Raw genomic sequence first — 24,461 nt, 5'->3', positions numbered from 1 at the left:
ACCACTGCAGTAAAATGGAAGAATTTCCTATTCTTTGTATTAATGGCCATTGGTTAATTTTTCCAATTAGCCAATGGCATTACAAAAAATTAGCACATGAGCCCTTATCACCGCCCATTTTGTAGGTGGTAACGGCTCATATGCTAACAGGTTTAGCATGCGGCAATGTAGCTACACTAACTGATTAACGCAGAACACGCTCACTCTCCACCCCTGGACATGCCCCATCATGAAAAAACTAATTTTATTTTTTAGAACGAGGGTAGTGTGCAAACATCCTGAACTTAGAACAGGATGCCTCAACGTTCTATGTGATAGGTCATTTTTTGCCACCATAGGCATGCGTTAGTGCTTACCATAGCTTTGTAAACGGGCCACTAAAATTTTTAATCACACAATCAATTTTGATCAAAACTTTTAAGCAACACTCACCGCTAATGAAAAGCAATATATTGCAGATAGTGAAACCTATACAGTTGGCAGATGGGTGAGCAATCTGGAGGGAAACAACTGACCAGAGTGTGCCCTTACATGTCATCATCTACAGTTTTCTGTTGGCTTTCAGAACACTAAACCCTGATTGTACCAGGTAAGATTTTGACATCTACTTCACGTATGGAGGTAATATATTAACAGCTTGTTTTATCTACTGCAGGACTGTTTTTATGTAATGTGTGCAGTTAGTAAATGGCCATCCCATTAATATTAAATGGACATTAAAAAAAAGAATCTCGTTATTTGGTTTTCACAGAAAAATTCTTTATTGAATAACGCTCAATTACTTCTCCTTGAGTGAGCATACTGGTGATGATAAACTCCTTTCTGCTAACAAATATGTTATATTTCTAGTGGGGTCCTAGTTATTATGGATCCTGTTTTGGAGGCATTTCTTCTAGGCTCACTTTGCTGGTTCTTTACATCAAGCTCATCAGGAAGTCTGCTAGGGCTGTTGGTAAGTAGGAGAATGGGACATAGATGAGTTTAGCAACCCAGCCGGTAGAGTAACGCGTGAGGGGGTGTACTGCTGTCAGAGCGTGCTCCATGCAGTCTGTCACTAGAGTCAGTTTGGGATTGCGCATCACCTCCAGATTACGTATCACCTTGAAATCTGTATAAGAATGGAGAAGCAAAATAACATCACCAGCTGCAAGCATAGTAACATAGCAGATGACAACAGATAAAGACCTGTATGGTTCATCCAGTCTGCCCAACAAGATAAACTCATATGTGCTACTTTATATGTATACCTGACCTTGATTTATCCTTGCCATTTTTGGGGCATAGACTGTCGAAGTCTGCCCAGTACTTGCCCCGCCTCCCAACCACGGTGATGCCACCCAATTTCCACTAAGCTTCTGAGGATCCATTCCTTCTGAACAGGATTCCTTTATGTTTATCCCACAAATTTTTGAATTCCGTTACCATTTTCATCTCCACCACCTTCCAAGGGAGGGCATTCCAAGTATCCACCACCCTCTTCGTGAAAAAATATTTCCTGACATTTTTCTTGAGTCTGCCCCCTTTCAACCTCATTTCATGTCCTCTACCATCTCCAGAAAAGATTTGTTTGCGGATTAATACCTTTCAAGTATTTGAACGTCTGTACCATATCACCTGTTTCTCCTTTCTTCCAGTGTATACATGTTCAGGGCAGCAAGTCTCTCCTTATAAATCTTGTAACGCAAATCCCATACCATTTTTGTAGCTTTTTTTTGCACCGCCTCAGTTTTTTTACATCCTTAGCAAGATAAGGCCTCCAAACCTGAACACAACACTCTGAGTGGGGTCTCACCAATGACTTGTACAGGGGCATCAACACCTCCTTTCTTCTGCTGGTTACATTCTATACAGCCTAGCATCCTTCTGGCTACGGCCACCGCCTTGTTACACTGTTTCATCGCCTTCAGATCCTCAGATACTATCACCCCAAGATCCCTCTCCCTGCCTGTACATACCAGAATCTCACCGCCTAACACATATGTCTCCTGTGGATTTCTACTCCCTAAGTGCATCACTTTGCATTTCTTTGAATTGAATTTTAATTGCCAAACATTAGACCATTCTTCTAGGTTCTGCAGATCTTTTCATGTTTTCCACTCCCTCTGGGATGTCCACTCTTACAAATCTTGGTATCAACTTCAAAAAGTCAAACTTTACCTTCTAACCCTTCGGCAATGTCACTCACAAATATATTGAACAGAATCGGCCCCAGCACTGATCCCTGAGGCACTCCGCTATTCACCTTTCCCTTATCCAAGTGAATTCCTTTAACCACCACCTTCTGGCGTCTGTCCATCAACCAGTTCCTAATCCAGTTCACCACATTGGGTCCTATCTTCAGCCTTTCAAGTTTATTCAAGAGCCTCCTGTCAGTAACCATGTCAAAGGCTTTGCTGAAATCTAGTACATCTATCGCACGTCCTTGATTCAATTCTCTGGTCACCCAGTCAAAGAATTCAATGAGATTTGTTTGGCATGATTTATCTTTGATAAAACCATGTTGTCTCGGATCTTGCAACTTATTGGCTTCCAGGAAATTCACAATCCTTTCCTTCAGCATCGCTTTCATTACCTTTCCAATAACCAAAGTGAGGCTTACCAGCCTGTAGTTTCCAGCTTCTTCCCTATCACCACTTTTGTGAAGAGGAACCACATCCACTGTTCTCCAATCCCACGGAACCTCCCTCGTCTCCAAGGATTTATTAAACAAATCTTTAAAAAGGACCTGCCAGAACCTGTCTGAGTTCCCTCAATATTCTGGGATCGATCCCGTCCGGTCCCATGACTTTGTCCACTTTTAGATTTTCAAGTTGTTCATAAACACTCTCTTCCATGAACGGTGCTATATCCGCGCCATTCTCATATGTACTTTTGCCAGTCAATCGTGGTCCTTCTCCAGGATTTTCTTCAGTAAAAACAGAAGTATTTGATTAGCACATTTGTTTTTTCTTCATCATTATCCACATAGCGGTTCGCATCATCTTTCAGTCTCACAATTCCATTTTTAGTCTTCCTCCTTTCATTAATATTCCTGAAGAAATTTTTGTCGCCCCTCCTTACATTTCTAGCCATTTGTTCTTCCGCTTGCGCTTTTGCCAGACATATCTCTCTCTTGGCTTCTTTCAGTTTCATACGGTATTCCTCTCTGTGTTCATCTTGAGTTTTTCTGTATTTCACGAACGCTAACTCTTTAGCCTTTATTTTCTCAGCCACTTGCTTGGAGCCACTTGATTTCCTTTTTCTCTTGCTTTTATTTACTCTCCTTACATAAAGGTTTGTAGAAATATTTATAGCTTCTTTCAGCCTGGACCACTGCCCTTCCACATCTCATATATCCTCCCAACCCATCAGCTCCTTCCTCTGGTATTCCTCCATTTTACTAAAGTCAGCATGCTTGAAATCCAGGACTTTGAGTTTTGAGTGGCTGCCCTCCGCTTCAATTGTTATATCAAACCAAACTGTTTGATGGTCACTGCTGCCCAGGTGGGCACCCACTCGGACATTTGACACACTATCCCCATTTGTGAGCACCAGATCCAGTTTCGCTCCCTCTCCCATGGGTTCCATCACCATTTATCTGAATAGAGCACTTTGAAAAGCATCCACGATCTCTCTACTTCTTTACAATTCCACAGATGGAAAATTTTTTAACTTGGAGACCAGCTTCACACCCTTCCCTAAAGCCATGTGACAATAGCTTCAAAGCTTCATCAATTCTTTTTGGCTCAACAGATCCACAAATGACACTAATACCATAACAGATTCATTCCCCAGATATATCTGTGTTCATCCTACCCCCTATCTATTGGAAAGAGAGCAGAAAACTCACACTTGATATAGAAGCCCTGTCCATAGCTTTCCTTAGCCTCTGCTGGCAAGCGGTTCCAGATCTTTTGGAAACTCTCTTCATTGTGCTTGGGGTCCGTCATGAAGGTTTTGAAAGTACCAGGCTCGATGATACAGACTTTCACTCCAAAGGAGCACAGCTCACGTCTGCAATGCAAAATAAATATTTTCTTTCTGTTTATAATATTAGGACTTTAGTTATATTATACCTGCCTTTCCCCCTGTCCCACCATAGCTGTCTTTGCTCATCAGCTGCTACTATACATAAAAGAGAGAAAACTACCTGAAAAGTGCTAGTATTGCCTGTGGGAGCAATCAGTAATCACATTGATCTCTGTTGGACAGTGTAAGATAAGACATGCAAATAATACATTTCGTATCACATTGTTGAATAATAAGCATGACTTTTATTGAGCTGATCTCTGTTTTAAACTCCCTCGTCACTGATAAGCAGCAAGTACTTACAATGTAATTTAGAAACATAAAGGATTATTTACAGAGGCAAAATATGAAATAATCACAAAGAAATGCTTATTTACAAGAATGAAATATGAACTAGAATGGAAACAGAAATAACAAGAATGTTTTGAATGAGTTTAGAAAGTGTTTAGAATGTTACAGAATAAAATTTCTTTAAATACAAGAATGAACACTAGTGAGATATCAAATGGAATAAATACACAGTCCCTATAGCCAATATACTACTGTTTGTCCCCTTAGAGGAAAGTGATTACAGATCTTGACTTACATAACCTAAGTAGGTGATGTAAGTCTCTTCCTTTTCAAGGACAACTGGATTAGCAGGTATTTGTCTTATCACGGGCAGTGCTCACTCAACCTTCAGCTCTTGCTTGAGGTCCAACACTCTGAAATCTTCCGATGATTATCGGAGGAAGTCTAAAGTGAAGCTCTAGAAGTCGAAGGCAGAGAGGATGATAGGAAATCGCTTGTTATAATAGATGCCTATTTATATCATTTTAATATCAGCAATGTCTCTGATGATTTGATAACATCACAGAAGGTGATTGGCATGTACCCTTATTTTATGTCTACAGAGACACTGGAGGTATTTCCCCAAATTCTGGGCTCCAGGCAGGCTAGGGTCGACATGACCAAGAATACTTTCACTTTGCCCACATTCCTTGGTCTTGCATCAGCCAGTTTGCCATCTTGACAATTTTAACAAGGTCACAGGTTCTTTCCTTTAGATGTGCATGTCTGGGCAAAAGTCTGAGCAAATGTCTTCCTTTATTAGAGCATAGATCACCGCATATTCTGTGAGCTGAATAGGATATATCGCAGGTCTGGTATAATCAATCTCAGTAATACACTGGTCAGGTTATGTTGTTGCAGGGGCTTTTACTCCTATATGGGGAAAAGTCACCATCCCCCTATAACAGGTCATCTAAAGTTAAGTGCCAGTTGCATAGCACTTATACATGTAATTGTTATAGCTATGTGCACTCAGTGGTATTCTATAATACAGGCGTGCAACATACATAGTGCATAACTGTAAGTTACAAGCTAAAGTGCCACATTTAGGCACACACATTTACATCTGCTATTGACATGGCATAAGTGGGCACCTAAATGTTGGCATATAGAGCTTTAGTAGATCCAAGATGGCCGCGTAGCTGTATACTGCGTTGGACGCACCTTGAACTCTTCCTTACTTTTGGCTGTGAGGTTCTCCGAGGGTCCCCCGAAAATGGGGAAGCGGAGAGGTAAAGTGCGGGAAATTCCCTCAACCAGCACTGGGCCGATTCCTCCACGACAGCCGACGCTGGAACAGTTCGGGCTGACCTCCATCCCCAGGCAGACTTCATCTCCTTCTATCGGAGCTAACGCGGAAGCGTTAGACGGCAGTAGTAACAGGGTTTCCCTAAGCCCCGCGCAGCGCACTGCTCCCCCGCAACCAGGAGGAAGTCGAATGGAGAGAGGTCCTGTAGCACGGAGTCCACAGGGCATTGCCGAAGCACAGGGAGGGAACCAGTCCACTCTACAGGAAGCATTCAGAACGGTATCTATGTCGGAACAATTGCCTTCTCAAATTTTGCCACCACAAATTGTAAGTACATTGAGCCAAATTCTGACTGCACCACCCCCTGTGTTTTTTGTGGGTGTTATGGAGAGACCTGCAGTGGTGGCAAATGAATCACTCTGGGACTTGACTTATTCTCTGCATTCCTCTCTATCAACAATAATTGAAAAGAATGCTCTTGAAATAAAAGTTCTTTCGGAAGCTGTTCTTTCACAGTCTCAGACTACCACTCAACAAGTTTCCCAATTAAATCAAATGGGTACAAAGTTACAAACTTTAGAAACCTTAAGTCAAACTTCAATAAGGGATCGGAACTATATGTTCCGTCGTTTAGAATACCTGGAAAATCAAGTAAGAAAGTTAAACTTAAGGTTAACTAATTTTCCACGTTCCCCATTAATATCTTCTGTTGAAATGGTGAAGAAATATCTAGTGGAAACACTGGGAATGGCAAGTGAATCTCTTCCTCCTATAGTGCGAGCACAATATTTGCAGTTTAATAAAAAGAGAGATGGAGATATTTTGCCTACTCAAACAGGAGAGGGTATGAACTTGACAGAGTTCCTAGAGTCATCGTTGGAAGTAATTACTCAAAAAACTACAGTGGTGGTAACCTTCGCCTTTGAAATGGACAGGAACGCAGTGTTGAAACTTTCCTTTAGACATTTGGACTCCTTATTTTTTGGCTCTAAAATTAGAGTTTACCCTGATCTCTCTAAGGAAACTCAGAAGAGGCGCAGGGCATTCCTGGCCCTTCGGGCGAGGACTCTGGCTCTTGGAGCTAAATTTTGTTTTGAAATTTCCCTGTATTTGTTGTATATTATATCAAACTAATCATTTCCAATTTTTTGAGCCAAAACAATTGGAGGAGTTTCTATTACATAGAGAGGAAGAAGTAGTGGAAATAGTTGAACCACAGACGCATACTGCATAAGATAGGCTTGAGATGAAGCACTGGGGAGCAGTATTATTTTTTTTTTCTTTTTATTCATTCCTACTTGAATGTTAAATGTAATTTTCTCTCTCTTGGATCATATTATTACTATAATTTCTTATGGTCGAAGTAATATAATATATTTTTCTTTTTAATTATGACTTTATTAAGGCATTAGTCTGTATAAAGGAAATTGTAATTGCTATATGTATTTCATTATCTCTTTTGAGTTGTATAAAGTAAATTCAATAAAAAAATTAAAAAAAAAAATGTTGGCATATAAATGCTGACTTATGCTAGAAAAATTCAAAATATCACATAAAGTAAATACATCATGTCCCCCAAAAATCAATTGTATAAAACTTTAAATAAAAAATAAATATAACCCATCCTATAAAATAAAACCCACCTCCAACATTCTGAAACTGACTGTGTGGCTCATGGCTGAGGCATTCGTGCACTCTGCTGTAAGGCTACTGAATGTCACGTAGTTCCGGGAATGTCAGCCGCAGCACTGACCAACCACACGAGGCCCCACCCTCGTCGCAACGCCACGCCCCTCCAGGTCACCGTCAACAGGCATGCAGGCTCGGCCCTTCTCTCTCTGTTAGCTCTGGTCCCACCCTCATGTCCTCTTTCTGCAATGAGGGCGGGACTACAGCTAACACAGAGAGAAGGACCGAGGCTGCACGCCTTTTAACGCTGCTTTCCTGTGAAGATGATTTTTAAAACTTGGAGTGAGTGCGACTGGAACTGGGAGGGAGGGAGGGAGGGAGGGACGATGACACTAGAACTGGGAGGGAGGGAGGGGACCCTGAAACTCGGAGGGAGGGGGGAGGTGTGGGGCGACCCTGGAACTCGGAGGGAGGGGGCGACCCTGGAACTCGGAGGGAGGAAGGGGGGGCCGACCCTAGAACTCGGAGGAAGGGGGGACGACCCTGCAACTCGGAGGGAGGGAGGGAGGGGGCGACCCTGGAACTCAGAGGGAGGGAGGGACGCAACCCTGGAACTCGGAGGGAGGAAGGGGGGGCCGACCCTGGAACTCGGAGGGAGGGAGGAAGGGAGAGGGACAACCCCAGAACTCGGAGGGAGGGAGGGAGGGGGACGGCCCTGGAACTTGGAGGGAATGGAGGGGGACGACCCAGGAACTCGGAGGGAGGGAGGGGCGACCCTGGAACTCGGAAGGAGGGAGGGGGGATGACCCTGGAACTCGGAGGAAGGGAGGGGGGCCCATGGCACACACTCTCATTCTCACACACACACACTCTCTCTCTCACAGACACACTCGCACCCAGTCTCACTCTCTTTCTGTCACACACACACACACACACTCGCACATTCACTCTCTCTCAAACAGTCAGTCTCACACACACTCTCTCAAACATACACACTCCGAGGACAATCTTGCTAGCGCCCGTTTCATTTGTGTCAGAAATGGGCCTGTTTTACTAGTACATTTATAAAGTGAGACAGAAGCCAATTCAAAGTAAACCACATAGAAGAAAAACAGGTCTAAAAGAGACCATCCTGACATCCCTATTCCTTACTACCTCTAATCTATCCCTTCAAGATTCTGCAGGTCACTCCTGGCACTATTCCTGATTCACTCATGATTAAACAAAACTCTTCCAATTGTCCTGGATCAAGAAATATAGATGACCCTGGAACTTCATGAAACATTTCTGTGAAAACTTTTTAAAAGAACTAAACCCAAGAGCTATATTTCTGGTTTCCTCAGTTGTAATCTCCAAACATATCAGCAAGTCCAGGGAAGTAAAATCAACTCCACATGCCAAGCCCTTTAAATAACAGGCGCTGAATACCCTCGAGGTTAAGAAGGGATCTAACGAATGCCCCTAAAATAATTATTAAACATTTTTATTGAGGAAATAAGTTAACTGGAAAATTAATAAGACAAAAATTATTATATTGAGCAGTGTTGTCCATCATATTGATCTTATTCTGTAACAATATGAACCACTTCACTAAAGCTAGGTTAGAAGACCGTAAAGACATATATTGATCATGTCTACTACTACTACTTAACATTTCTAGAGCGCTACTAGGGTTACGCAGCGCTGTAAAAAATAAACAAAAAGGACGGTCCCTGCTCAATGGAGCTTACAATCTAAAGAACGAAATGTCAAGTTGGGGCAGTCTAGATTTCTTGGGTAGAGGTGTAGAGGTTAGGTGCCGAAGGCGACCTTGAAGAGGTGGGCTTTAAGCAGAGATTTGAAGATGGGCAGGGAGGGGGCCTGGCGTATGGGCTCGGGGAGTTTGTTCCATGTGTGGGGTGAGGCGAGGCAGAAAGGGCGGAGCCTGGAGTTGGCGGTGGTGGAGAAGGGTACTGAAAGGAGGGATTTGTCTTGAGAGCGGAGGTTACGGGTAGGAACGTAAGGAGAGATGAGGGTTGAGAGGTGAGGGGCTGCAGATCGAGTACATTTGTAGGCTAGTAGCAGAAGCTTGAATTGAATGCGGTAACTGATCGGAAGCCAATGAAGTGACTTGAGGAGAGGGGTGATGTGAGTGTATCGGTTCAGGCGGAAGATAAGACGTGCAGCAGAGTTCTGAACGGACTGAAGGGGGGATAGGTGGCTAAGTGGGAGACCAGTGAGGAGTAGGCTGCAGTAGTCAAGGCGAGAGGTAACGAGAGAGTGGATGTCTTATTGTTGATGGTACTAAGTGCTCCCTCAATCTCCCTACATTTTGAGACAGTGACACCTGAAAACATACATAACTAGGATAACAGGATGGATTCCATTTCTACTAATTAGGCTCCACAGTTCCATATTTGTCACCTCTCTAGGTTCAATTGGGGGGAGGAATCAAAAATGCATCCTGTGTACATTGCTTTAAAGCTAAAGTGGTGCTCCTTTTTAAGGGTGGCTGGATTAGGGGGTGTTTTAAGTATCCTAGTCGCCATCATTGTCACAAGCCTACCCACATTTTACTGAAATGTCAGCATTGTCCTGAGACTTCCTTTGAGTCAGATGATTCAATAGACTGTAGTGGCCCAGAGAAGTTATCTGGACCCCTTTTATAGTGCATACCAGAGTGCTGTCTGGAGGAGAGACCAGGTGGCAGAGATGGCAGGGACCGGTCAGAGGTGTAGCTAGTCTTGGTATTTTGGATGGGCCCTTCCACGCGCTCACACCCCCCTCCCCCCCACACCACAAAATATCTTCCCTGAGATTTTTTTTTTTTAGAAAATAAGAGGGTTTTTTTTTTCCACCTACCCCACATCTTCTCCCTCTTTTCTGCAGCATCCCGGCATCTGCGCTCCTGTCTCTGAACTCCATCCTTCCCTGATATCGATACAGGCATCCTCGTCACCTGCAGCAATTCATTCTCGCTGCTTGCGCCAGCCCCACAGGCTTCCATCTGTCATGTCCCACCCTCATTGACATCATTGCTTATTTTCTATCTGGAAGCCTGTGGGGCCAGCGCAAGCAGCAAGAATGAATCGCTGCAGGCATCAACAAGGATGCCTGTACCAACACCGGGGAGAGAAGGGTTCAGAGACCAGAATGAAGATTCTGGGACATCGCTTAGGACAGGGTGGAAGAGAGCAGTGTGGCGCTGCAGCTGGGTGGGCCTGAGCCAAGATTGGGTGAGCCTGTGCCCATTCAGGCCCACCCATATCTATGCCACTGGGACCAGTACCGTGGTGAGGGCACCATCACTACCAGAAAGCCTAGCCAATCTGTCAGTGGCTGACGTAAATTTGAAAGCATCTACCCAGGATCACCCTGAACGTGGTAAGCCCATGAGACTCGGAGGATGAGGCCAGGAAGTGATCCAAGTGCCAGTAAGCAGAGGAGAATCACCCAGAGTGGCTTCAGGGGTGGCTCTGTTTCTGGAAGATATAGAGATGGGTACTGTGGCACCTGGCAGCGAACCATGATCCTGGGAAGACACTGAGAACAGAGATACTTATGCATGAAGAGGTACAATGCACCAAGAGGTACAATGCACCAAGCATGAGAACAGTTCCCAGGTGTTGGAATGTCAGCCACTGGGGATGAGTCCCTTATTGATTCTGGAGAGGGTTGCCTGAGCTTGCTACAAAGGACTACGCTTGTTGTCCATATGTAGGGTTACCATATTTGGTCCCCCAAAAGAGGACACATGCCCCGCCTGCCACACCCTCGCTCCACCCCCTTTCACACCCTCGCTCCGCCCCCGTCACATATTCCCCTCCTCCCTGTCACACACCCCGTCACCCCCCTTCCCTTCCCTTACTCTACTGCCCTGGTGGTCTAGTGACCTCTTCGGGGCAGGAAAGAGCCCCCTCTTTGCTGCCCGGAGCACTGCCCTGCATCCTGTTGCTGATCTTGGCGCAGATTCAAAATGGCCACCGAGAGTTGAAGTCTCACGAGGTCGCTTCAACTCTCGGCGGCCATTTTTAATCAGCGCCAAGATCAGCAACAGAATGAAGGGCAGCGCTCCGGGCAGGAAAGAGGGGGCTCTTTCCTGCCCTGAAGGCAGAAGAGGTCACTAGACCACTAGGGCAGTAGAGTAGTAAGTAAGGGGAGGGGAGGGCCGGGAGGCTAGCATAGGACGGCCTGCCCACCCGCTTGTCCAGAAATCCGGACAAATGGGCAGATTGGCAAAACCCGCCCGGTTGCCTGGACATGTCCTCAAAAAGCCCTATCCATATGCTTCCCACTGGTGCAGTTCGTGGACAGTGCTGGAACAATAAATGGTTGCTGCTCTTTCAGATTTACACTGTCTTTGTTATAGTATTTGGAGTGGAGGAGTAGCCTAATGGTTAGTGCAGCAGTCTGAGATCCTGGTGAACTGGGTTCAATTCCCACTACAGCTCCTTGTGACCTCGGGCAAGCCACTTAACCCTCCATTGCCCCAGGTACAAAACTTAGATTGTGAGCCCACTAGGGACAGAGAAAGTACCTGCTTATAATGTGTACAACGCTGTGTATGTCTAGTAGTGCTTTACAAATGATTAACAGTAGTAGTGGTATTTGAAGGGTCCTCTGTCTCGGGCAGAATGATAGGCCTGGTCAGAATTCAGTTCCATGGGCCTCAGGTGGCAGGGGGCCTCCTTTAGTTCCCTATGGGAGGGTGGTTCTTGCCACTTACGGTGACCCTAGTTGTGGCAGATGCTCACCTTTGTGTGAACCCTGATAGTGCAGGCACTCTCAGGCATGGTTGAGCTGAGGGAGAGGGTATGGGAGGGAGTCTATAGGTTGTTACTGTTTCCCTTCACCAGAACTCCCTCACAGTTGGAGAACCACCTTAAACCCTTCACTCCAATTCAGGGGAGGAGTGTCTCAGCAAAGGCAGAGCCAAGTGGGTGTGGCCCAGGGAGGATAAGAGCCAAGGTTGCCAGATGGGCGGTTTTCCCGCGACCCGCTGCGGGAAATTTCTGACCGCTGCGGGTTGCGGTTTTTTGGGCTGCTTTTTTTCTCCAGGGCGTTTTTTTTTCTCCGCCAGCGCTGCGGTTTGGGGGCGTGGTTAGTGGCATTGGGGGCATGGTTAGTGACGTTGGGGGGGTGGTTAGTGACGGGGGAGTGGTTAGTGATGGTGGGGGCGGGGCTGGTGATGACAGGGGTGGAGCTGATGATGGCGGGGGTGGAGCTGATGATGGCAGGGGCGGGAGTGTGAAATTTTGGGCGGGTTTTGACACTGGTTAATTGGCAACACTGATAAGAGCTCAGGGAACAATCAGGCCAGGGAGCTTGGGTAAGGAATCCTCCAAGGTGGCTCCAAGCTGGGCTACTATATCTGCAGAGAGACCCTGGGAAGACAAAAGCAACCCATCAGCTGATGCCTTTATCAAAAGCTTATACCTTGGAAGTTCAACATCACTAATCCTTCAGACCTGCCTAGCACCCAACTGGCCTACAAATGTTCCTTGAGACTGTGGAGCTTGTCTGCATAGCCTATAGGAAGACTGTGAGTTCTCAAGAGACCTTTGACCTTAAAGTTATCATTATGCTTATGAACGAACAGGTTTCATATGTTTGATTAGCTGACAACAGAAATAAAGTGCATTTGTTTTACCTGTAAACCTGTGTATGTGTGCTGGTATTCTTTGAGGTATAATCACCAGTCCTGTGGGTGCCTGGGTACCCCAATATATTTATGATATTATTTACTAAATTTGAAGCATAAATTTCCATGTTTCAGGGCAGTAAATGGAGACAGGAAGAAAGTGCTTCTGTATACCAGTTACTGCCCCCACCTCCCCGTAGCCTGTTGGATGAAATCAGTGGTGTGCTGGAGCAGGCTCTCACAAGCTCGCAAGAGCCGGTTGTTAAATTTTTAAGAATTTTGGGAGCCGGTTGTTAAAGTAGGGCCCTCCATGGCTACTTTAACAACTGGCTCCCAAAATGTGGGCTTGGGCCCCCTGCTGAATTCTCTTTTACTTTGCTGGTGGGGATGCTGAGCCCTGCCAGCCAAGTAAATAGATTGCTGCTGCTCCCAGCTCCTTGTTTCCAGCTCTGAGCAGCAGGCTGGGACTTCTCCAGCATGTATGAGAAGTTTCAGCATGCTGCTCAGAGCAAGACGTTGGGAGTGGTGACAGTCCATTTATTGGTTGCCAGCAAAGGAATGCCTAGCATGCCCGCACGAAGGGAGGGAGCAGAAAGAGGCAAGTGTTGCTCCCCCCCCCCCCCCCCCCCCCGCCATCCCTGGCCCTTCCAACTGCAGAGCTGGCTAAGTCCGGAGAAAGAGCCTGTTGTTAAAAATTTTCCAGCACACCCCTGGATGAAATGTACAGTACAAGGAGGTTTGATTAACAGGAGACGGTATAAGAACATAAGAGTAGCCATACTGGGTCAGACCAATGGTCCATCTACTCCAGTATTCAGTTTTCCAAACAGTAGCCAAACCAGGTCACAAGTACATGGCAAAACTCCATACTACAAATCCCAGGGCAAGCAGTTGCTTCCCATGTCTGTCTCAATAGCAGACTATGGACTTTTTCTCCAGGAATTTGTCCAAACCTTTTTTAAACCCAGGTACTCTAACCGCTATTACCACATCCTCCGGCAAAGAGTTCCAGAGCTTAACTATTCGTTAAGAGAAAAAATATTTCCTCCTATTTGTTTAAAAGTATTTCCATGTAACTTCTTTGAGAGTCCTCTAGTCTTTGTACTTTTGGACAAGTAACCAATCGATTTACTTCTACTCATTCTACACCACTCAGGATTTCGTAAACCTCAATCAAATCTCCCCTCATTCGTCTCTTTTCCATGCTGAAGAGCCCTAATCTCTTTACTCTTTCCTGTTATGAGAGGAGTTCCATTCCCCTTATCATTTTGTTCACTCTTCTTTGAACCTTTTCTAATTCCACTATAGATACGGTGACCAGAATTGAATGCAATACTCAAGGTGCGGACGCACCATGGAGCGATACAAAGGCATTATAGTATTTTTGGTCTTATTCACAATCCCTTTCCTAATAATTCCTAGCATCCTGTTTGCTTCCTTCTTCCATATGGCTTGAGCCTTCATTTAAGACATCTAAGTCTTCTCTTAAGTCTTCTCATTTTTCTCTGGCTTTTGGAAATCAACAACAGCGGATCTATCTTGTGTTCGGGGTTTGACCGTTACTTAATTTTGTTGTGAATGCCCTTGTTTGCTTGCCTCTTTCCTATCCTTAATGGAATTAATTTCTGTGTTTTTATTTGTGCTATTTTAACTACACTTTGAAAACCACCCCGAACTGCTTGCCCAGAAAGGATGGAATAATAAGTTTTAATAAACATAAACAAAAACGTAAGAAAAGGTCATGAGACTGGGTCACGTGGAAGGGCATAATCGAATGGCGCCGGCCATAAAGCGGCGCCCCAACCGTATTATCGGAATAAGATAGATGGCTATCTTTCATTTCGATAATACGATCGGAGCCGGCCAAATCTCAGCATCTGCACTGGCTTTAGAGATGGCCGGCATCGGTTTCTGGTGATAATGGAAACTGATGCCGGCCATCTCAAACCCAGCCAAATCCAAGCCCTTTGATTGTGGGAGGAGCCAGCATTTGTAGTGCACTGGTCCCCCTGACATGCCAGGACACCAACCGGGCACCCTAGGGGGCACTGCAGTGGACTTCAAAATTGCTCCCAGGTGCATAGCTCCCTTACCTTGGGTGTTGAGACCCACAAATCCCCCCAAAACCCACTCTCCACAACTGTACACCACTACCATAGCCCTAAGGGATGAAGGGGGCACCTACATGTGGGTACAGTGGGGTTTTTTTTTTTGGGGGGGGGGGGTTGGAGGGCTCTCATTTACCACCACAAGTGTAACAGGTAGGGGGGGATGGGCCTGGGCCACCTGCCTGAAGTGCACTGCACCCCCAAAACACTGCTCCAGGGACCTGCATACTACTGTCAGGGAGCTGGGTACGACATTTCAGGCTGGCTAGAGGCTGGCAAAAAAATAATTTTTGTTTTTGTTTTTTTTGGGTGGGAGGGGGTTGGTGACCACTGGGGAAGTAAGGGGAGGTGATCTCCGATTCCCTCCGGTGGTCATCTGGTCAGTTGGGGCACCTTTTTGAAGCTTGGTCCTGAAGAAAAAGGGACCAAGTGAAGTGGGCGAAATGCTTGTCAGAGCCGGCTTTGTTTTTTCCATTATCGGGTGAAGCCGGCCATCTCGTAAGCACGCCCCCATCCCGCCTTCCATACCCTGCGGAAATGCCCCCTTGAAGTTTGGCCGGCTCCGCGACGGAAAGCAGTTGGTGCCAGCTAAAATCGGCTTTCAATTATACCGATTTGGCCGGGTTCAGGAGATGGCTGGCCATCTCCTGATTTGTGTCGGAAGATGGCCGGCGATCTCCTTCGAAAATAAGCAGGATAATGTTATTGGCATGACAATTTTACATGTGTTGCTACAATAATATGTTTAGCGATTAAGATAAAAAGGACACAGACGTACTGGTGGGCCTATGCTCAAAACCTAATGCCAGTGTTAGAGCCGATTACCCTTGACTAACGCCGGCATAAATCTGTGCAGAATGTTCAGAGGGCTCTAGCATGGGAAACAATGTGTGTGCCAATGATTAGTATTTAAATGTAGTCAAATGGATATTAATGAGATAATTTCCTATTCCCTCCCAATGCTCAGAGAACAGCACGCAAAAAAAAGCGTCCCTTACCGCTGAAAACCTAACGCCAACACGGATCTGGCATTGGGGTGTTCAAAAAGAGGATTTCCCATTATTTTTTCTTTAAAATCCATCAGTTTTTATTTAATTTGGAAGCAGAAGGAAGACCGTGCAAGGCCCTAAGCACTGTAGTAAGAGACTAATGTGTACGAGTAACAGCAAACTCAAAAGCAAAAGCACACATTGGTGCCTGTTTTCTTAAATATAAGCTTTTCGGGATAAAAAAATTGAAAAGCTTATATTTAAAGGTGCAGAAGAACAGCACTGATATGTGCTTTGCTGCTGGGTTTGCCTGGCGCATGCATGCAAGAGTTCTGCTTACTGTGAAACTCTTGTGCTCAGGCGCCAGGCATGTTCCTCCCTCTTGCTTTCGGTCAAACAGTGCAGATATCTTTTTACGGTTGAGCATTGGGGAGCTATTTTTCTGTGCTGCTCTCGCAGTATTGGTCGGGCACTGTTCTATACAGCACTGGAATTCTGAACATCGGCCTGTGAGTGAGTAATAGAGGAGCTAGGATGGGGTGAAGGGGATTGAAAGGGATTATTGGCTGGGAGATAGAATGCAGCTGTGAAGAGTTGGAGGTAGCAGAAAGGAACTGTGAAGAGCTTGAGGTGGCAGAAACAGGGGCGTAGCTAGGCAACAGATTTTGGGTGGGCCTAGGCAAGAAGTGTGTGGGCACCAAGTGTTCTTCCCCCCCCCCCCCTCCCCCCCACCACCAAAAAAATATCTCAGCTGGCGGGAAAACGCTTCTTTCCACCTTGGCAGTCTGCAGCAGGCATGCATTGAAAACTGAGCATGCACAGGTGCCAGTATCATGGAGAGTAGCGTTTTCTTTACCATCAGGGGGAAGTTTTCAACTGGCGGAGCTTGGGATCCCCACCAGCTACTGCTAAATGTGTGCTACTATTGGGTGGGCCTCAGCTCTAAGTGGGTGGGCCCTGGCCCACCTGTGGCTACGCCACTGGGCAGAAAGCAGCTGTAAGAAGAAGAGAGGCTGGGTGATGGCGACAGGCTGAGAGATGAGCTGTAAAGAGAAGAATAGAAAGAAGTAAATCAAGTGAAAGAGGTTCCTACCTGGGAGAGAGAATTCTGCTGTGAAAGGCTGGATGAAACAGAAAGGAACTGTGAGGGGGAGAAGGTTTGAGTGATCAGGACAAGCTCTGGTAGTGCAGCTATATGGAGAGGAACGGGATGGGGGCAGGCAGGGGTAAAGGGAACTGAGGCCCTAATGCACAAAGCTTACCGTGCTTGGTACAACTGCTTTAGACTGGTTGTAGCCACCACCTTGTCACATTGTTTCGCTGCCTTGAGATACTCAGACACTATCACCCCAAGGTCTCTTTCCTGATCTGGTTGTGTCAGTCTCTCACCCCCTAGTACATACTGCTCTTTTAGATTTCTATACCCCAAATGCATCACTTTGCACTGCTTCACATTAAGAATTTTAACAGCCAAACATAACATTTTTACACAATACACAATTTAGCTGTGGAATTTGTTGCTGGAGGATGTGGTGAAGGCAACCATGATAGTGGGATTCAAAGGAAGACTGGACAAGTTCTTGGAGGAAAAGCTCATTAAAAATTATTAGCATTAGGGCACCAAAACCAGCATTAGAACCCTTTACATGTGTTACGGGGCAAATATCATGGGTTGGTGCCTAACTCAGCTTGATAACTACCCCCTTATACTATTATTGTAGAAATATATGTATGGTTAAATTGCAGTATTTATGGGTGTTTAGGGCTAGATTCTATATATGGTGCCAAAGAAAGCTCTATTCTATAAACTATGCTTAAAGTTAAGCGTGATTTATAGAATATCATGTACACCTTGGAATTACGTCTAACTTTGGGCACGGCCACTTGTACCAACTGAAGCATGATGCAAATGTATGCGCCTAAATTAGACACATATCCCCCTTATTCTATAACAATGCGTGTAAATTCTAGAAATGCCCCCATTCTTGCCATGCCCCTCCCATATCCGTGCTCCCTTTTTCAGATTGCATGTAAAATTTAGGCGCGGATCCCGCACCCAAATTTATGCAGGTAAAGTCTTAATTAAATTTAATTATTGCCAATAATTGCTTGTTCAAAAGCCAGCTATTGCCCAAATATGCCTGTGCAAGTTTTTGAGTGGCTTTTATAGAATTAACGGTTGTTACTTACATGTATAAGTACTGATTTCAGAAAGTTGCTATTTCCACATGGAGATTCACACCACGCAGGCATGCTTTGGGTGGTAGTAAAATCTACACCTATATTTTCCATTTTATAAATGGAGTACATGTATATGGGGTAAAAATGTCCAGGTCAGGTTTATACACTAGCTTAAAGGCATGCATGGGTTTTACAAAGTGCTTCTGTTGCCCAGGGCTTTACTCAAGGGATTAAAGGAGTCCTTTCACAGTTACTTATACCATAGGCTTCCTTCCTCCAGTTGTGCTCCTCCCAGCAACACCTTCTTCACCTCCCTCCCCCCCCCCCCTCTGTTATAAGGCTGAACATCACTAGCAGGGGCGTAGCCAGACAACAGATTTTGGGTGGGCCTAGGCAAGATTTGGGTGGGCACCAAGTGTTCTCTCCCCCCCTCCCAAAAAAAATTATCTCAGCTGGTGGGAAAACGCTTCTTTCCACCTTGGCAGCAGGCATGCACTGAAAACTGAGCATGCGCAGGTGCCGGTGTTGTGGAGAGTTGCATTTTCGTTACCTTCAGGGGGAAATCTTCAGCTGGCGGGATTCCCACCAATTACCACTAAACATGTGCTACTGTTGGGTGGGCCTGAGCCATAAATGGGTGGGCCCACCCAATCCCACCTACCCAATCCCACCTGTGGCTACGCCACTGATCACTAGAGCAAATGCCTTCTCCTATATTGAGGGCTTTTTTTGAGGGGGTACTTGGAGGTACTGAGTACCGGCACCTTTTCCATTGTCTGCTAAAATTGACCCATGGAACCCAAGTTTTAATGAACTAGCTCAGGCTCTACGCATCAATTCTGTCTTGTCATAGATTCTATGACTGGTTGCAGATGGCCTGGCTATTATGGGGTGGGTCCCTCCGTGATTACCCACTCCTGAAGGGTGGCCTAACATTTGAGTACCGGCACCTTATTTGCTAGAAAAAACAACCCTGCCTATATTGGTCCTCAGCTCTGGAATGCCCTACCTTTGCACTTCAAAACCGAACCTTCATTTCCTGCTTTTGAGAAACTACATAAGTCTTGGCTGTTCAGTCAATCTTTCCCTCCTTGATAGTGGCATAGCCACAGGGGCCTGCTGGTTTGGCTGGTGGGGGTTCCCAAGCCCCAGCAGCAGAAGCTTTTCTGTGGCGATATTTGCCACTGCGCTGCCTGCTCTACTTTTTCCCTCCCTTGCATACTCAATTTCACTAAAAACGAGCATGAGCGCCGGGACGGGAAAGCAGAGTAGGAAGTGCAGTGGCGAATATCAGGGACCCCTGCCACCTCAGGTTTGTGGGGTTATGATGGGGGTCGACAGCAGTGGGGAGGCGGTGCAAAATATGTTCCCCCCCCTCACTTTGGGCTCATGCCCTCTCCAAAAATCAAGGTCTGTCTAAACCTCTGCTCCTTGATTTCTCTCGTTTCTCTGTATCCTTCCTTTTTCTCATTGCTATTCTTTCTCTTTCTGCTCTAATGCTCCGCTAAGCTTTTTATTGTAAACCGCCAGATGCCACTGGCATTCGTCAGTATACCAAATACAAATAAATAAATAAAATAAAGAAACAATCCTATGTAGTTATTTTCCTTCTCCAAAATAAAATCAAATTAAAATTGGTGGCACATACATGTGTTAGTGTGCAAAATGGATCAGCCACAGGTGGAAGTTGTGAAACCTTCACTTAAATATGTAAGTGCCAAAGCCTCCACGTGAAATGGGTCTGTGCAGTTAATTTTTTCAGTGTGGATTTTTGTAAAATTTAATGTAGTTTAAAGTTTATATCCCGCACTATATCCTCAAGAGAATTAGGTGGTTTACAATTTAAAAACAAATTACAAGATAAAGTCAACAAATTAAAAACTAAACCTCGCTCCCACAACAGAGACCAAACCAGAGCTGCAAAGAATCCAATATAATAAAACTCACCCTCAACGTTCTGAGGACAGTGACATCACTGTCACTTCCTTCCAGAACAGTTCGTAAGACCATGGTGGTGAAGCCACCGAAATCGCCCAGGCTAGGGGCCCCGCCCTCGCGTCAAACTTCATGACGACGAGGGCGGAGCAATGGCGTTCGGTGCGTCCAAGAGGCAGGTGCAGAATGCGGAGCAATGCCGTCAGAATGAAGAGGTCCGTAGGTAGGTAGGTAGGGAGGGAGAAGGGGGCGATGAAGGGGTCGGTAGGGAGGGAGAAGGGGGGGGGGGTTGGGGAGGAAAACCTTGCTAGCGCCCGTTTCATTTGCTCCTGAAACGGGCCTGTTTTCCTAGTTAAAATATAAAGAAAAATAAACATAACACAATTAATCCCCTAGCAAAGCAACCAGAGACATTATAAGCTCTTAACTATTCATTGAAGAACCAGGTCTTCAATTTCTTCTCAAACTGTACATAACTGGGCTCCAATTTAAGATCCATAGGAAGAGAATTTCAGTCACTGGCATTCTACTGTAATTGTTCTATTCCTAGTAGAGACCAGCTGCACTTCCTTCACTGATGGTATTTTGCCACTCTAAAATCTGATTGAGATCTCAAGGCTCTTATAGGCTGGTCATGAGTTACAAAACTACAGAAGGAGAGATCAATACAGTGCAAAATTCTAAAGGTTTGGTATTCAAAGTGATTTAGCTGGGCAGGAGAGGCTCCGAATATCCTGATCTAATTTAGCCAGCGGCAAAAAGTTTTAAAATAGTCCACAAATTCGACAGCAAGCCCAATCCCTTCTCTTGCCCCATGAATGAATTTTTGCTATAGTATTTTGTATTAACCAAAGTCTCCCTCATAACCTTTTTCTGTAAAATACCACTTTATTTCTCATTCCAGAAATGAACTCTCCATACTTGACGTCTTAATTTACTCTGTCACTTATGAAGACCATGCGAAAAATACAGCACAGAAAATGTTCTACTCAATGTGGAAACTTAAAAGGATCAAACCTTTCTTCCCAAGGGAAGTATTTCGAAGCCTAGTACAATCAATGGTACTAAGCCATCTAGATTACTGTAATGCCATCTATGCCGGATGCAAAGAACAAATCATCAAGAAGCTTCAAACCACTCAAAATACAGCAGCCAGACTCATATTTGGAAAAGCGAAATATGAAAGCGCCAAACCCCTAAGAGAAAAACTGCACTGGCTCTCATTAAAAGAACGTATTGCGTTCAAAGTTTGCACCCTGGCCCACAAAATCGTTCACGGGGAAGCACCGGCCTACATGTCAGATCTTATAGACTTGCCTACTAGGAACGCAAAAAGATCAGCACGCTCATTCCTCAATCTCCACTACCCCAACTGCAAAGGATTAAAATATAAATCCACATACGCAACCAGTTTCTCCTACATTTGCACGCAACTATGGAACGCATTACCGAAGGCCATAAAAACAACGCAAGATTTAACTATCTTCCAAAGGCTACTGAAAACTGATCTATTCAAGAAGGCACACCAATAACATTCATCCTCAATACTAAATAATGAGACTACACATGAACTAGAAAACTCGAACTCTTATCACTTGACTGACTAACCTCTTTCACTTTAACCCTTATGTTGAATATGATTTCTCTACAGTCGATGACCTAATGTATGTTACAATCCTATCTATCACGCAGGAATCAATATGCACTACCACAATGTATTCTTCTTTACCATGTATGTATGCACCTTAATGCAACGACTTTTGTACTCTGTTACCCGGAAATGGCAACCGCCATTAAGGCAAATGTAAGCCACATTGAGCCTGCAAATCGGTGGGAAAATGTGGGATACAAATGCTGCTACTACTACTACTACTACTAATAATAATAATGCAATACCACTTTGTATTTCTCATTCTAGAAATGGTGATCGCCATTATGGCATAATGTAAGCCACATTGAGCCTGCAAATAGGTGGGAAAATGTGGGATACAAATGCAACAAATAAATAAAATACAGTAACTTACAGTAGTCTAACTGTGATAAATTCACATTATGAACCACTTGCATCAAATCCACTTCATTCAAGAAAAAAAAGGCTGCTTCTGCTGCACCTACCAGCAAATATTCCTTCACGCCTGCGAGTATGTTTAGTAAAGAATCTATGTTGGCAGATCCTTTTCTAAAATACCACTAGAACTGAGCTGAGCACATCCCAACCTGGACATTTCAATTCCAATCTCTACATTTTATGTAAAATTGGGCTCATAGGGACTTATTTTCAGCCTGAAATTTTTGAGCCACAATCTAGCTGAAAATAAGCACTTTAATTAGCACCTAATTAAAGTACCTCAAATCAAACACATGAGCATTTCCCAAATATCAAACTCAAGGCTTTATTTTTGTGAAATGCTTGCTGTTAATCTGTATTACTGATGGACTTTTATGAGCGACTGTGCTATTGTGACTAACCTTCCTGACTATATTTATTTTGTGCATTTTGTATTGTTTCTCTAATGCATATTCATCGTGGAGATCTCAGAAAGCAGACTGGCTAGCCAGATGGGATTCCAGGAGTGGCTCGAGAAATCCTGGTATATGTGTAGCCCAGTGTTGTGTCTCTGCATCTTAAAATCTGAGAGTCTCTTTCTCACCGCCATATTTGTTTTCTTGTCCATGTGCTTAAATCAGGGTACAACAGCATTAAAAAAACAATCACTAGACCAGGGGTGGGCAACCACTGTCCTCGAGAGCTTCAAGATTTCCACAATGAATATGCATGAAATCTATTTGCATACAGTAAAGCAGTGTATCATATTGTTGGCAACAGATACATTTGGACCTGATGAAATTTAACTGATTGGGTTGGAGGGAAGGAGGAAGCAGTGAATTTCAAAAGCAAATATTTGTGTGGGCAGCTCCTGAAGTCACCTGAACAAAACCTTTGCATATCAGCCTCTATAAATGGTACAGAGTGTCATTAACACATAGGTTAAAAACACATATTAAAAATCATGCTTACTATATCCTATGTCAGTGCTCCTCGGCCCTCACCTGAAGGCACACCAAGCAAGCCATGTTTTCAGGGCTAAACAATAATACAAATTTGCTTATACTGAAAACCAATTGTATGCAAATTCCTCTCAGGTATACTCATAGTGGCAAGCCTGAAAACCCAACTGGCTACATGTGCCTCCAGGAGAAGGACAAGATGCACTGCTCTAATCTATTTAATTGTTTTCATTTTGTACAGTGCAGTTAATGGCTGTACTCTGTAGAAATCAACCATCCTAGAGGAGAAACAAGATCTGCTAAGAACAGAACAGGTCAGGAGAAGGAGTAGCGTGACCAACAAAACTCTTCCAATGAGGCTCAGGAGATGGAGAAAGTGATATTTACTTTATTCCGTGAATGAATTAAATAGACTCGACATGGCACTGTGTTTCAGCATAAGTACCTGCTTCAGGAGTCTAAAATTTACAAATAAAACAAATTAACATACATGCAAACAAATACAAATTATCATCTCTCTATATAAAACGCACCTCCAACGTTCTAATGAAGCCTCACTTACCCAACATTCTAAAAGTGAAGGGGGTGAGATTGCTTTGTGTCTGCCCCGCCCACGCGTCAAACGTGAAGACGTCGAGGGCGGAGCAATGACACTCAACCAATCGCATCGCTCGGCAGCGAAGCGTCAGGGAAGGAGGCGGCGCTCCCGACGTCTAGCCTTCCCTTCGCTGTGTTCCGCCTTCTTCTGACGTCAAGGATGACGTCAAAAGAAGGCGGAACACAGCGAAGGGAAACCTAGACGTCGGGAGCACCGCCTCCTTCCCTGACGCTTCGCTGCCGGAACCGCCACGGAGGTACATTTAAAAAGAAGAAAAAAAACAAACACGGATGTTGGGGGGAGAGAAGAGGGTGGCCAGTAAAGTAGAACAATGGGAGCGGGAGGCCAGGGGAGAAACGACAGCATGGATGCGAAGGGGGGGGGGGGGGGGGGAGAAGAGGGCGGGCCAGGCTGGGACATGGGAGAGAGAGGAGCATAGATGCGAGGGGGGGTCATGGAAGGGAGAGAGGAGACTTGCTGGAAAAGGATGAATGGAGGCGGCAGGGGACAGAGGAGCATGGATGGCCATGGATTGGGAGGGCAGGGCTCAGGGAGAGAGGGGAATTGCTGGAAAGGGATGAATGGAGGGGGCAGGGGACAGAGGAGCATGGATGGCCATGGATTGGGAGGGCAGGACTCAGTTTTCTATTTCTATTTCTGTTGATGGCTCTCTCATTCTCCCTGTCTCCTCAGCTCGAAACCTTGGGGTCATCTTTGACTCTTCTCTCTCCTTCTCAGCTCATATCCAGCAGACCGCCAAGACCTGTCGTTTCTTTCTTTACAACATCCGTAAAATCCGCCCCTT

General features: G+C 45.0%; 1 protein-coding gene across 1 annotated transcript in view; it reads right to left on the bottom strand.

Annotated features, from left to right (window-relative positions):
- Positions 1-722: 722 nt before the first annotated feature.
- Positions 723-24,461, bottom strand: part of LOC115465865 (retinol dehydrogenase 16-like) — a 101,698-nt gene continuing 77,959 nt past the window's right edge. The window contains exons 4-5 of the mRNA XM_030196665.1: positions 3,830-3,993; positions 723-1,108 (exon numbers count right to left, since the gene is read on the bottom strand). Coding sequence (XP_030052525.1) covers positions 915-1,108; positions 3,830-3,993 — 358 coding nt within the window. The 3' untranslated portion in view covers positions 723-914. The remainder of the gene's footprint in view (positions 1,109-3,829; positions 3,994-24,461) is intronic.

This window comes from Microcaecilia unicolor, chromosome 3 (assembly GCF_901765095.1).
Source record: "Microcaecilia unicolor chromosome 3, aMicUni1.1, whole genome shotgun sequence".
In the NCBI taxonomy this organism is placed as follows: Eukaryota; Metazoa; Chordata; class Amphibia; order Gymnophiona; family Siphonopidae; genus Microcaecilia; species Microcaecilia unicolor.
This window is presented reverse-complemented; position numbering and strand designations above follow the sequence as displayed.